At 34.1% G+C, this 13,983-nt stretch overlaps 1 protein-coding gene across 2 annotated transcripts in view; it reads right to left on the bottom strand.

The window, feature by feature from the left end:
- Positions 1–13,983, bottom strand: part of LOC149565124 (sister chromatid cohesion protein PDS5 homolog A-like) — a 246,144-nt gene that overhangs the window by 140,020 nt on the left and 92,141 nt on the right. For both annotated transcript variants that reach the window (XM_089818670.1, XM_089818671.1), the window contains exons 4-12: positions 6,993–7,119; positions 6,554–6,775; positions 6,082–6,295; positions 5,824–5,969; positions 5,576–5,727; positions 5,185–5,334; positions 4,891–4,939; positions 4,593–4,784; positions 4,247–4,429 (exon numbers count right to left, since the gene is read on the bottom strand). In XM_089818670.1, the coding sequence (XP_089674796.1) occupies positions 4,247–4,429; positions 4,593–4,784; positions 4,891–4,939; positions 5,185–5,334; positions 5,576–5,727; positions 5,824–5,969; positions 6,082–6,295; positions 6,554–6,775; positions 6,993–7,119 (1,435 nt within the window). The remainder of the gene's footprint in view (positions 1–4,246; positions 4,430–4,592; positions 4,785–4,890; positions 4,940–5,184; positions 5,335–5,575; positions 5,728–5,823; positions 5,970–6,081; positions 6,296–6,553; positions 6,776–6,992; positions 7,120–13,983) is intronic.

Below are 13,983 nucleotides of genomic sequence, written 5' to 3'. Positions count from 1 at the left end.
AACATTTTTCAATAGCGAAAAAATTATCTATAAAAAATTTAAAAATATATCAATTCTTATTGAAAATAATTATGAAATATTATAATCATAAAATTCATCCATTTCTACACATTTCATTAGTTTAATTCATTTTCAAATTCAAACTAATAATACCAATTTTATGTCATTGAATGTTAATATTTATACTTTTATTAGCCTTTTCCTTTACAAAAGGGTGACACAGGTTTGTACTTTTACCTTGACACTTCAATAAAACATCCCAGAATTCCTCACGTGAGTTGCTGCAAGGAAATACTAGGCTGAACCAAAGTGGACACCTTCCCTAAAAATCCATTGCCTGCAAAGTGTGACTGCAACACTAGAAATCGATCCTTTGCCTTAATCAAATTGCATGCATAAGAACCTTCGAATCTGATCTTGTTAAGGGCTACATCCAACAAATCTGCTCTTAGCCCTAGGGTTTGCGTCCTATGTAAGGAATGCTCTTCCAAAGCAATGACATCCAAAATCGTTTGACAAAATGATAAAGATACTCACCTCTAGGTTACCATCTCCTTATATCCCCTCTCCAAGGCAAATCAAACCCTAAAAGAACCCTATAGTGGATATCATTTAAACTTTATAATATAACATTATTTCCCCAATAAAGGTGTCCAAATAGAAGGAAATCATTACTTTATTTTTGACAAATAGCTCCAAGCATCAAATAAGTCCCGACAAGTGATAATCAAATAGTAGAGATAGCTATTTCCAACGAGCTATCACACATAGGCAAATCGATCCAAATGAAACCAAAAAACTCCTTATTACTCCAAAATGGCTAATCAATTAGCCTTATTTAAATTATTAAAATGCTAACTTAGGAGAATATTTAAATATATTAAAAAAATTTCAAGTAGCCAAAGAACAACCCAAACACCTCTAACACATGAAACTGAGTTTGTCACTTGCCTATGACTGATGTTGGACAACCTCGGCCAACTGGTAGTCTCACCCTCAAATCTAGGATACTCCTAAAAAATAGGGAACACACCCAAATCTCCTACAATTGAGACTAGGGGGTGATCTCATAGAACCTCAACTCTAGAAACATCACCACCTTCTGAAAGGTAGGAATCTCCTCCTACAATCAAGGAACTACCTCCCAAAATCAAGGAACTGTTCTCAACTGATCTACTACTGCTTGTGATACCAAATCTGGACACTAAAAACCCTGATTGAGTATTTGATCACCACTGCTAGCCTACGAGACTTCATAATAGGTTAACTCCCATGTCACTACTAAACAGAGCTAAAGAAGGGACATGAAAATTTGTCTCTTAAGACCAAGTTTTCTGCCAGTGTTATTTACTATAAATGAGTTTTCAAGGGCTTTATACATGCGATATGCTGTTACATGTTTTTCCACAATAGGTACTATATGAACTTGAACAATATCCACTATTATTTTCATAGCTTTCTCATTATTCTCAATCCATAGAGTTTTCTCTGGATTATCTTTTGGTTCTTCCTTTTCTTCTTTTACGAAGGATTCTAATTTGTTCTCTTTTAGTACCATCATTATTCGAAGTTTCCAAGATTTGAAGTTGTCAACACTTGCAAGATGGTGTTCGAATGTTAACATGTTTGTCATTTTCAGAAGAATAATAAGAGACTACAACTCAAGGTGAAAACCTGATCTCTTAAACTTAATAAGATCTTTCCTTATTGCTCTTCGGTTTCCATGGCGGCTGCTGAGTCTGGTGCTCATGCGCGGTGTTGGTATGCACAAGTCTCTTCTTTGCTGAGTTCGATTGGGATTGATATTGATCGTCTCCCCCCTTTTCAATTTTCTTTGGATGCCCCTGCTCATCTTCTCCCTTCTCGGCAGGAGTTGAATGAGCATATTCGTCTTGATATTTATAGATGTTACATTATTGCTACCTAGGTTAACCCTCCTGGTGGATTACGCCCACGGATGTCGTTTTATGCGACACACTTTTTGGAGATCTCAGATGGGATTATTGCCCGACCTAGCTATCTTTCACGGCACTGGTCTCATGCCCTGCGGATCTCTTTAAGTTCTTTCAAAGTTGGTTCCCACCGTCTTCGGGCTCAGTTGGATCATCATATTGACAGGGAGGAGCGGACTTGTTTGTTCTGTTCTTTAGGGGAGGTGGAGGATGAGGCTCACTTTCTTTTTCGATGCCCTATTTATTATGAGATCAGAGGGAGGTTCTTTTGTTTGTTCAGAGAGTGCTTCTCTCTCTATGATTTCTTCAGCTATTATGATCAGAGATGCCTTGCACTATATCTGCGTGAGGCCACTATGCTCCGGGATAACATGATTCAGACTCTACTTCCACACCGGCACTCATCTACTTAGCTCATTACTGCCTTTTTTACACCTTTGTGTGGTGTGAAAAGGCCCTCTAGCTCTATTCGGCCTAGTGATCTTTCTAGATGCGTCAGATCCCGTTCTGCTTATAGGCACCAGCGACACTCTTCTGGGACAGGTCGGAGACAGTGTAGTACCTCTACGCATCGACACGTGTATCATTCTATGACTGATTTCTTCTCACCCAAGAAAGACTCTTAGTGCTTTCTGTTGCTTGTATTTGTTTGTTGTTGTTGCCTTTCTTCGGACACCTTTGTGTGCTCCTGCTGGCTTCAGCCCTGCTTTGTTGTAATCTTTCAGTCCCATAGACCTCTTTTTGGTCTTTTGTTGGACATTAATATCGTTATCTTATCTTATCTTAAAGAGGCTTTGATACCATGTAAAGTTTCTATCAGATTTCAGAATATTTGTTCAATTTCAGTATTATGCTGCCAGTTGATCTATTTGATTGCAAATTTGAATGACAATGAATTGGTTCAGAATGTATATATCATAATATTCTTCAAGTTTGATTTACTCTCCTTCAGATCTGCCTTGTATTAATAGATTTCGATACTTAGCAAGATTGGGCAGATTATATGTATGTATGTATGTATGTATGTAGATTCTAATATCAATTACAAATATTGTCTAAACAAAGCTACAAACTTTAACAAAAATAATAATTTTTTTGCTCCAAAAAAGGGTGGTCGTACACGTGTGTGCCATGATCCTGAAACATGCATTTTGAAAAAGAGGTTTTTGAACATGCCTACCCAAATGTAATTTATACCATGTGGGTATTCCAACAAATTACATATTTGAAAACTAAACTCCAAGCACTACATTTTCTATTAGTGAACTTTTTCAAGATTCATTCTTAATCTGCCTCAAATTAGGACAAGTGATAGTAAATTTAAAAAATAGGATAAACACTTCCACTTTTTGCCCAAAAGTGGGACTCAACTTCTTGCACCCACACCTATGCATTGAGAAAATTGGAGTTTTGGCTTCCTGGAAGATGGGTTTTCAGCAGCAACAACCAGGATTTTTGGAATGGCAATTCTTAAGAGATCAGGTATCTACAAGTGTGAAACTCTCACCAAATGGTACTCTCACAAGTTCACATCTACTAGGGCTAAGGAAAGATCTATTTTCAGTTATTGGTGAAGAGAAACTGGGTAGAAATCAGAAAGAATTGGAAGTCAAATTATAAATCCAGTCTATTTAGACATCTTTGCCAGATAGGTAGTACATTTGCAGTCCAGTCGTACCTTTCAAGAAGAATTTCTGTTTGGACCCTAGCTTGGACATGGAAGAAAAGGCATTCCCAAGCTGAAGATCAGAATTGTTTGAGGTCAGCTATCACAGGTAAGACATTAAGGGAGTGTTGTGGTGAAGAAAATAGGGTTATTCATTTCAGTTATAAGCTGCCCAGTATAAAGATCAGACTGTTCTTGTCTTGTACAGGTATATAGACTAGTTTGCATGCAAATAAAATCCAGAATTATTAATAATTGCTTTAGTTTCGATTACTACCATTTCTAACAATTAGTTTCTTTTTTGAATTCAACGCATATCAGAATTTCATCATAACACCCAAAAAAAAGGATCAGAACAAAAAAAAAAGCCATTCCGAAAAATCATAACTCCATCAACAAATTAGAGTGGGACCTCTCAAACATGGTAGAAGTTATTGGATTTTTTGAAAATATCAGTTGTAGCAAATCAAGAAGCCTTGCATTCAAAATACAATCTTTCATGACCATAGGGATGATCATTGGAGAGAAACAGATTTCATGCTTGTATTTTAGTTCATATATGTCTAGAAAAGGTTCTACAGTAAAATGCACCTTTGTAAGCACTTCAAATAGGTAGAAAGGTATTTACCACAAGTAGGTTCATGCTTGACAAAACAATGTTGTTGATCCCAGCTATCTTATTCATGGAAATCTCATGAAGTATTTCCCTTACATGCTCTTTGCCAAAAAGCAAATAAGAACATCTAGTGGCAAGTGTCTTCATAAACTCATATAAAGTATGTTTCGAGCCAAGCTGCTCAAGCAAGTCATCCTATACAAAACAACAAAACAATATCAAGTTTAGTCATGCAACATACAAACACACCTTTTATCTCAACTAAATGTTAACTTGAGATTCAGGATTGCATTCAGGTTTTGATTGAAACAGCCTCTAATTGCAATGTAAAATGTTATTGCGGATTATTAAAACCTACAAGCATGGCTTTAGCATTCATAAAAGGCAGGTCCGGATCAAGTAAACTTGATAAAGCTTTCCAAATACTATCATTGTTTATTTGGAACAAATTTAAAAAGCTTTCCTCAGCTTTGGCAGGATCTTCAAATGATTCTGACAAGTTTCTGGAACAACTAATAATCTTTATTTGCAACTCTTCTGATTCATCTTCCTGCAAATCCAAAAATCATCCAAGTGACATTCCTATCCAGCTAATTTTAAGGTACAATCAAATAGCCATAAATAATATCAACATTTTTGAAAATAAAATCAACTACCTTCATTTTTTTGAAGGATGACAGAATTTTTTTCATTTTTAACTGGAACCTGCAACAAAGGATACAATATCCACAAAATCCAACCAGAACATAACATTTTTCAAGTGAAAAAGACAGCCGGACTACACACTAAAAATGAAACCAATCAAACAGTGTACATTTGCTAAGTAAAGTACCAATAAATCTTTTTACCACCAATATACTACCAAAGTCTAACTACAAGAAGTATACAATAACCAAATTATAAATGTGCATCTAAAGTAACCATGACTTTGCATATTGAAAGAATTTGACCTTCTCTTTTGGGCCAGAACTTTTCGCAAAACTTTAATCTCAGCTTCTTTCAGTTGTGAAAAAGATGCAATCCAACATTTCACTCTTTCTGCAAGTGGAAGATCAGAAGGGTAAATTGACTCAAAGAAATCCACTACATCTGTTTGAGGCCTGCCCACAATCAAACAAATCAGCTGAATCTTTTACCAGAAATAGCAGTTTTAGTCATATGCCCAAAATAGCAACTTCATTGCATTATTACTAGCATACAGAGAAAAAACTCATCAGCCCGCATCTACTATTTCAGCACTTCCATAATATGAATTCAGAAATGTAGAAACCTGTACTAACTAGCTAAATTGCAAACATTTCAGGGTCAAGCTTGGCTTCTATAATTACAAAAAGATCAGACCTGAAATCCATGTCATAACAAAACCTCAGAATTTCTCTAGGAATCCAATCTAACTCAAAGCCAGTGGCATAGTCTTCCGAAGTCCAGCAGTTCAAACAATAAACTTTATAAAGTTCTATAAGCTTATCCACTGTGTATATCCGAACTGAAACCTGTAGTTTTTGCAGATTGTTATTTATAATTATAGATGTTCATAGAAAATAATGTCACTTAAGGGTACTCGATTAATATAAATGTTTGGCAAGTACCATTTTGTCATGAAGACAATCTGCAACTTGTCGAATTGTATCAGAAGGTATAGCTCTCAGGTTATGCTTTGCCACATCAATAAGTGCTGCCACAACATTCTTCCGAACAGCTTCCTCATAATCCAGTAGCCCTTCACAAAGAGCAGCTGAAATATTCCCAATATTCTTGATCAGCAAACTGAAATTCATGATCATACAAATTGGGTAGTGCCATAATAAGAGAAGATTTAAAGCTCAAGTTGTTTCTTATCCTCCCACCAATAATATAAGGTGTGTCAGGCCTGAATGGGTTTGAAAAGAGGCACTCCTTTCCATGTTCAACCATTGCAAGGCGCACATCAACAGCCTTATCTCCAAATCTCTTTAAAAATTCAGTGACAAGTGGTTGGAACTCTTCTGAAAGAGGACATGGAATAGAGAGGAGGCGTCCAACAAGATTTACATAATTTAACAGCACATCTGATTCGCCTGTCTGCGACAAATCAGTCGATAATAAATATGCATCAGAAATTTTTTATTGAAGAATAAATCTTACATGATATATGCATAGCTACATCTGAAACCAAAATCAAATATATAAATTAATTATCAATTGGAATTGAATCAAATTCTAATCAGCTATTTTGTATTTATCTATTATAGAAATGGATTAAGTCCACTAAATATTTATATGGACAAGACCCTACATGACATCAGAAATAATAATAATAAATGTTTTCTACATTAATACCAGAAGAATCTGAGTCAAATGTGGAATAAGCGGCTCCAACATCTCAGGTGCACACTTTAAAATTCCAAAGAGAATCTCATCATAATCATTGTATACATTGCTTTCAAATTTTCTTTCAGGTGACATAAGTGAGCTAAGAAAGAGATGCACATTTAGTTTAAGCTTGCCTGCCAAGCATTTTACTACATTGGCCGCCATTCTATTGGCAGCTGGACAACTTTCCTGAATATAATGCCAAATATAAAGCAGGTTTAGAATATTTCACATAAATACAACAAGAATCCATAATTTCCTCTAACAAATTTGACCTACATAACATTTCTAACAAATGTTCATAAACAAGGTGACAGTTGACACCAATGCCTTTATTGCCTCGTTGAAAATACTTTTAGGAGTATATAAGAAATCCAAGAGCTTAACAAAGAAAATTTAAGCATACTCTGGTTACTCTTCTTAATCTGCTTAACAAGGCAAATAATAACTGCTCTGAAATGATTTCACTCTCATCAAGAACTGAAATCATAATTGTTTCCATCAATGCAAGTACATTGTCCGGGTGATCTTCTCTGCAAGGATAACAAATCTTAGTCATCTCAGTAGAAACATGACCTACAAGTAAAAGCATAAAAACTTTGTTTTGATGATATAGAATATTTATAATATTAAAAGAGGTAGATGTTTACAAAACAGCTATACTGCATATGTAACTGGACATAACCAAGAGAAGTGAAAAACAAGCAATAGCCAAGACTATATAGCAACCGTAGTAAACTTATTGTATCAATATATCTTCGATGTGCATGCAAATAAATATCAACTTAAAAAATTTAACAATGCAATTGACAGCCTATCATATTGAGAACAAGACAACAAAGTGACATATCCAAAAATTCCATTTACTTGGATTCCTTAGCATTCAAAAGCAGCTCTGTTGTTTATTGTTTTCAGTTGGCTTGGTTTTCTTTTGGTTACTATGGATTGAAGATGCACCTAAATACATGTAAATGGGGTAATTTTGAACTTATAGTAATCTGGGCTGCAATGAGTAACTTGTGTAATATGCCAAATTCATAGTTAATAAGTCAATTGAGTAGTGTGAGCATTATATTTGAAGAGATTGTATTTAACGTATCCTCCAACCTCAAACTAATTGATTAGAGGTTACATAGAGATGAACAAAGCAGCAAAAAGGAGAGGAAACTAAAGTATAAGGTTATTCTAAAAAACATCAGGAAAATAGATTTTTAAGAAAATATTTAAAAAGTTTGAAAAGAGACAAAAACTACTCGTTTTTTTAAATAAGCACATTTCCATAGCATAAAGATATATAGAGCATATAAAATAGGGAGTTTGGCCCATTAGTTTCCTGAAATAGAGAGCTTAGCCCATGAATTGTCCAAATGGAAAGTTTTTCCAAATATATCAATGCATGATTTAACATGTAAGCTTTGCTAGTAAACATATTTTTGAATTCTGTAAGAGGTTGATAAAGTTTTTCCCAACTTAACAATAAAACAGTGTCATTAAATGATGTGTGAGTAAACATGTATTCTTGTTGTATGATGTTAGTGGATGGTAAAATGCTAATAATAACACGACATTCCAAATTATTATTAATATCATTGAAAGAAAGTTAAATCATAGAGACTGAACTACCATAACAAACTTCAAAACCTTCAGAAGCTTAGAAATATCATAAAACAATTACAACAAACATGCTTGGATCCAAAATTATTAAAGACAAAAACATTTTCTTAATCATAAATTTTCAAATAGGAAAATTTAAACAATATAGCATCCAAAAAAAGAAGTCATCAATAAAAGAGAAACCATTTCTCATAGTAGGTAGAGTCAAAAGGGCACAAACTATGTATTTAAAAATATTTAAGATGCAAAACCAAGTCGCAATTAGAAGTTTTCCTATTAAACCAAACCTTCAAATTGAGCAAAAGTACTGACTCATATAAAGTAAATTTTAGAATATAGATGCAAAGAACATTTTAGGATTGATATATGTAATGTTAAAATAAGCATAAGAATGATTGGACTTAGCACAATATAAGGTCACATAGAAACATTAGGCTTATGTTTATATGCAGCCAATGGTTTTGTACTAAAACTTGAGAGAAGGATAAGATGTAATCAAGGGAAAATGACCTGCACATAACATTATTTTTTCATTTCTATATAATGAGGCTGTAAGTAAATAAAAGTATATCGATTATATTCATCAAGAGAACCAATTAGCATTAAATTTAAACCATTTAACCAGGAATATGGATTATTTCTCTCTACAAAACTAAGTTACAAGGATGCCATTACAATAATAGATAGACCATCAAATGTTGTTTGAACCAAATGATCAGCCAATCTTAACAATAACAATTTAGTTGTGTAGAAAATCAAGATGAGAAGTTACAAGAATACCATTACAATAATAGATAGACCATCAAATGTTGTTTGAGCCAAATGACCAGCCAATCTTAACAATAACAATTTAGTTGTGTAAAAAATCAAGATGAGAAGTAGAAACAAAATTAAAGCATGATAAAATAGAAATCAACTACAACATAGACATAGTGAGCTAAAACATAAATTACAGCCTCAAATTATAGACCTTACATTTATCATAACTATAAAACACTATCTACTTGGATGGAAGCCTCACCTAAATAAAATGATTTAGTATTTTTCCATCTTGTTAATTTAAATCGAAAGAAAGGTGCTTATGATGTGTGCATTGAGATTTTTATATAATGGCAAATGTAGATAAGTAGACACAGAATTAAATCATGTCTGACATCAAGTTGATGGTATTAAAGAAATCCTAACATTTTAGTATACATAAAATTATAACCGTGATAAAGTAGACAGTAACTATGTGATGAAGGGCCACACCACCCTACCAACTCATAACCAAGAATGCAACAACATGGAGACAAAGAGAGATAAAATGCTTCCCAAGCAATTTTATTATACTTGACAATCCTTACAATATTCTTCAAATGAAAGAACTCCAAATTCTTACAATATAAGAGAGCTTCCTCACTAATAGCTTCCAACTAACTTGCACACCAAGAGCTTCTACAAGAAGATGGCTTGCGGGTATGTTAACTAATTGGTTTACTACAGAAGCAAGACTTGAAAAATTAAAAAATTTAATGAAAAAAAAAAATACATGAGGATTTGATCAATTTACGAAGAAAGAAGCAGCAATACTTAGGAGAGAATTGAACAAATTACAAAAAGATCTGGGAGGTATTAGATACATGAAAAAATTGCTCAATATTGTAATAATTCTCAATCAAAAAGGAGAACATACAACTATTGGGGAATGCAGAACTTTGGGTATTCCCACAATTTGCTTAGTTGATACAGAGAGCTACACCTTGAGAGCTTTCACACCTTCTAGCTTTCACCTTGAAGCTTGACCTTCCAAAGCTTGATAAGAAATGCTCATATGCCTCGCTTAAATAGGCACTTATCACCCAATGCATGATTTATCCACAACCTTCTAGAATTCCATCTACACAATATCCACAACCTTCTAAAATTCCACCCACACAACTCGATAAATGGAATGACAACCATTTTAAATTATTGTATTTCCCTATTACGCCACCTATGCACCTCGAAAATAGAAATTCATTTTTTTTCTTTTCTCCTTTTTCCCTTATTTTATTTTTTTATTATTTTTCCTTCTATTTTCATCACTTTCTCTCTCCTTCACAATTTTTTTTTTTTTTCCCTAATTTTCTCATGCAAGATGGTCCTGCATCAGACTCCTCCAGTAGATAGAAAAGTGTGTCCCACACTTTGACACCAAAAGAAAGATCTACAACCATCTTCATCTTCACCAAAGGTTTCCACCTCAACAAGGACAAGAAAACCAACATACAAATCTTCCACATCTGCATCCATATGTCAAACACCAAAATCTCAACCATCCAATCAGCATGCTCACTCTCAGGAACAAACTGAACATAATACTTCATCAACAAACCCTCATCCACATCAGCAACTGGTGAATCCACACTAGCAACAACAAACTCTACATTAGCAGCAACAAACTCTACATCAGCAACAATATGTAGATTTCCATCAACACATACCAAACTCACAAAACTAGCAATCTCATTACTCACAACAAGATACTCTGCAACATACAAGCCACCACCAACAACAACTGAATCATCCACGACTGAGTGCTCCACAATCTCCATGTCAGACTCAACTAACTGATCATGAAAATCAATCTCCATCCTAACATCAACAAGGTTAGGAATATCCTCAGCAACAACCTCTAGTTGCTCTGTAGGTTCTACATCAAGCTCCACAAGCTGATCAACAAAACCAACTTCTTCCACCTCAACCTTGCGATGCCATCTTCTCTCTCGAACAAGTCTCTTAACTAGCCAAACAACTCTCTTCTAGATCGGTAGACTCCAGTTCCACAAACGTTCACGAAATTCCTTCCTCACCCCATCCTTAACTCGATCAGCCAAGCTAGCTTCAAACCGAGCAGTCATCTCAAAAAACCTCCTCTCCACTATATCATGGAGTTTTGCAATCATCTCAGGGTCCAATCCTCTCAGAGCCATCTCACAAGATCTTTGTAAACCCTCTACAACAAGTCCTTCCCACATGCCTTGTGACAACCTTGAATTGTTTGCAAGTCAGATCGCAACCTGCCACCTCGCATGAACAATTAGGAACCACATCACAAATCTAGGACAACGTATCTGCAATCTACAAAATCTCTACGATCATGCCTCAACAAGTTCAGTCTTCCATCTCCGCATCCATCGATCAATCTGCATGTCCTCCCAAGGTCCTAGTGCAAACTGCCTCAACTTCAGCGATCTGTCTACATGCTCAGGAACTCCCACTCTGATACCACTTGATGAAGGGCCACACTACCCTACCAACTCATAACCAAGAATGCAACAATATGGAGACAAAGAGAGATAAAATGCTTCCCAAGCAATTTTATTATACTTGACAATCCTTACAATATTCTTCAAAGGAAAGAACTCCAAATTCTTACAATATCAGAAAGCTTCCTCACTAATAGCTTTGAACTAACTTGCACACCAAGAGCTTCTACAAGAAGAGCTTACACTTCCCAAACTTTTACTTGAAGAGCTATACCTTGAGAGCTTTCACACCTTCTAGCTTTCACCTTGAAGCTTGACCTTCCAAAGCTTGATTAGAAATGCTCATATGCCTTGCTTAAATAGGCACTTACCACCCAATGCATGATTTATCCACAACCTTCTAGAATTCCATCTACACAATATCCACAACCTTCTAGAATTCCACCTACACACCTCGATAAATGGAATGACAACCATTTTAAATTATTTTATTTTCCTATTACGCCACCTATGCACCTTGAAAATAGAAATTCCTTTTTCTTTTCTCTTTTCTCATTTTTCCCTTATTTTATTTTTTATTATTTTTCCTTCTATTTTCGTCACTTTCTCTCTCCTCCACAATTTTATTTTTTTCCTAATTTTCTCATGCAAGATGCTCCTGCATCAATATGAAGTATGAACCTTGAGATAAAATATAGACTAGTAAATTGACATAATCATTAAATACTACACTTCGAATGGAAACCTCACCAAAATAAAGTAGATTTAACGAATTTTATCTTATTAAATTAAATTGAAAGATCCAAGTATGAGGTGCAAATTGAGAGTTTCATTTAACAGCTTATTGATCTATTTGTATGTGCTAGTTGAATTTTGTGTACATACTATTTATATGGCATAGGGTTATAGAAGAGTTATAGCAAAAAGAAATCCTATCGTTGACTGAAATGCATTGCCTCCGAACTTCTTGCAAGTTTACAACTAGATGTACCTTCTGTGCAGATCTTGATGAACTCCCATGTTTACTCATGCCCTTAAAAATATCACATGACTAAATTATTCAATAAATATTTCTCCATTTCGCAAGCCTTGATGATCTCACAATTTGGCAAGAGATTGGTTAAGATTTTAGATGTGAATTAAATATCATACTAACATGTTTTCAGCATGAAAAATTTGTTAACAATTAGTCAAAAAAATAATTTAAAAAGAGGAATTTTATCAAGGGCAAAACCCTCTGCAAGAATGCTTGCAAAAGAATGTGTACAATCAAATTTACTGGAGACTTTTGCTTCTATGTCAAAAACACTATAAACAATTATATGCAACCAAATATATTTGGTCGTAGCTCCTATAGCAAGAAATATGTGGAGCGAAATAAAACCAAAATACCTATGGAAACCAAACAATGCAAATAGAATCTTAAACGCAATAAAAATAAAATAATGGCATCTTCACAATATAGTGACATTTGTGATGTCTCTATTTTGATATAAATAATATTTAAAAGATAAATAAATAAATAATACAATGTAATACTATCACATATGTGCAAGGTTAATAGAATATGATTATAATATAATCAAAGAACCAAAACTTGGAATCTACAAGGCCAACTTGACTTGTGAATCGGCTATGACTTGGCTAGGAATTGGCAAAGTGAAAAAGCCTTTCAAATTTAGAGATTTTAACGATTTAAAACTATCATGCACTCTTTATTGAAAATAACTTAAACACACTATAACATCATCAAATAGAAGCTAACATACATAAACAAGGACCATAAATGATAAATCCATCACACATGTAAAATGATAAATGCAACCATTTAGACTGCCCCCAATTTTGTTGCATATGTTGTTCATTCTCATGTTGCTTTAATTTTTTACTTGCCTTTTTAGCATACTCCATTCAATGCTTTGGTTTAATTATAGTTCAGTTTATGTGAATCCAAAATTTCAAATAACATTTACTTATTTCTCATGACTTAAATCAAAATGGAGATTTTTCGGGTGCACATGTTTAAAGTGCTTAGAGGATTGAGAGAATTGTCCTGATTTATCTCCCAAAATCTTACCCTCAAATTTTCTTTATGTATTCTAACTCAATATTAAAAGTCATTTATATTACTTGGTGGTGAGGATCCACGGTTGAGTGAGGATCCTCCAAGAGCAAAATCGGGTTCTCCAAGGTCAAACACATGTTTAAAATGTGCAAATGCAAATGCATGTATTTCACTTGGAGACCATAATCAGGTCCTAGTGGTTGCATTACATGTATTTCATTTAAAAAGAACTTGTAATGGAGTTGCATAATTCAAGTTTTCTATTTATCATATGTCTATTTGATTCTCTTAAACAAACATCACTTAAAGGGGTCAAATCCATATTTACACTATATTTTTGACATTTTATGTGTAAATATGTTCAAAAAATGATATTTCACTTAAATGTTTCAAATTAAAACATTAAAGTGAATCACAATATCAAATTAGACTATAAATTGATAATGTCACTTAAGTGATAAATTAAAAAGCAACTCAACATCAAATTA

The sequence above is a fragment of the Cupressus sempervirens genome, chromosome 3 (genome assembly GCF_028749045.1).
Source record: "Cupressus sempervirens isolate cs-2001-9-10 chromosome 3, ASM2874904v1, whole genome shotgun sequence".
In the NCBI taxonomy this organism is placed as follows: domain Eukaryota; kingdom Viridiplantae; phylum Streptophyta; class Pinopsida; order Cupressales; family Cupressaceae; genus Cupressus; species Cupressus sempervirens.
The sequence above is the reverse complement of the archived record's forward strand: the minus strand, read 5'-3'. Positions and strand labels throughout refer to the sequence as shown.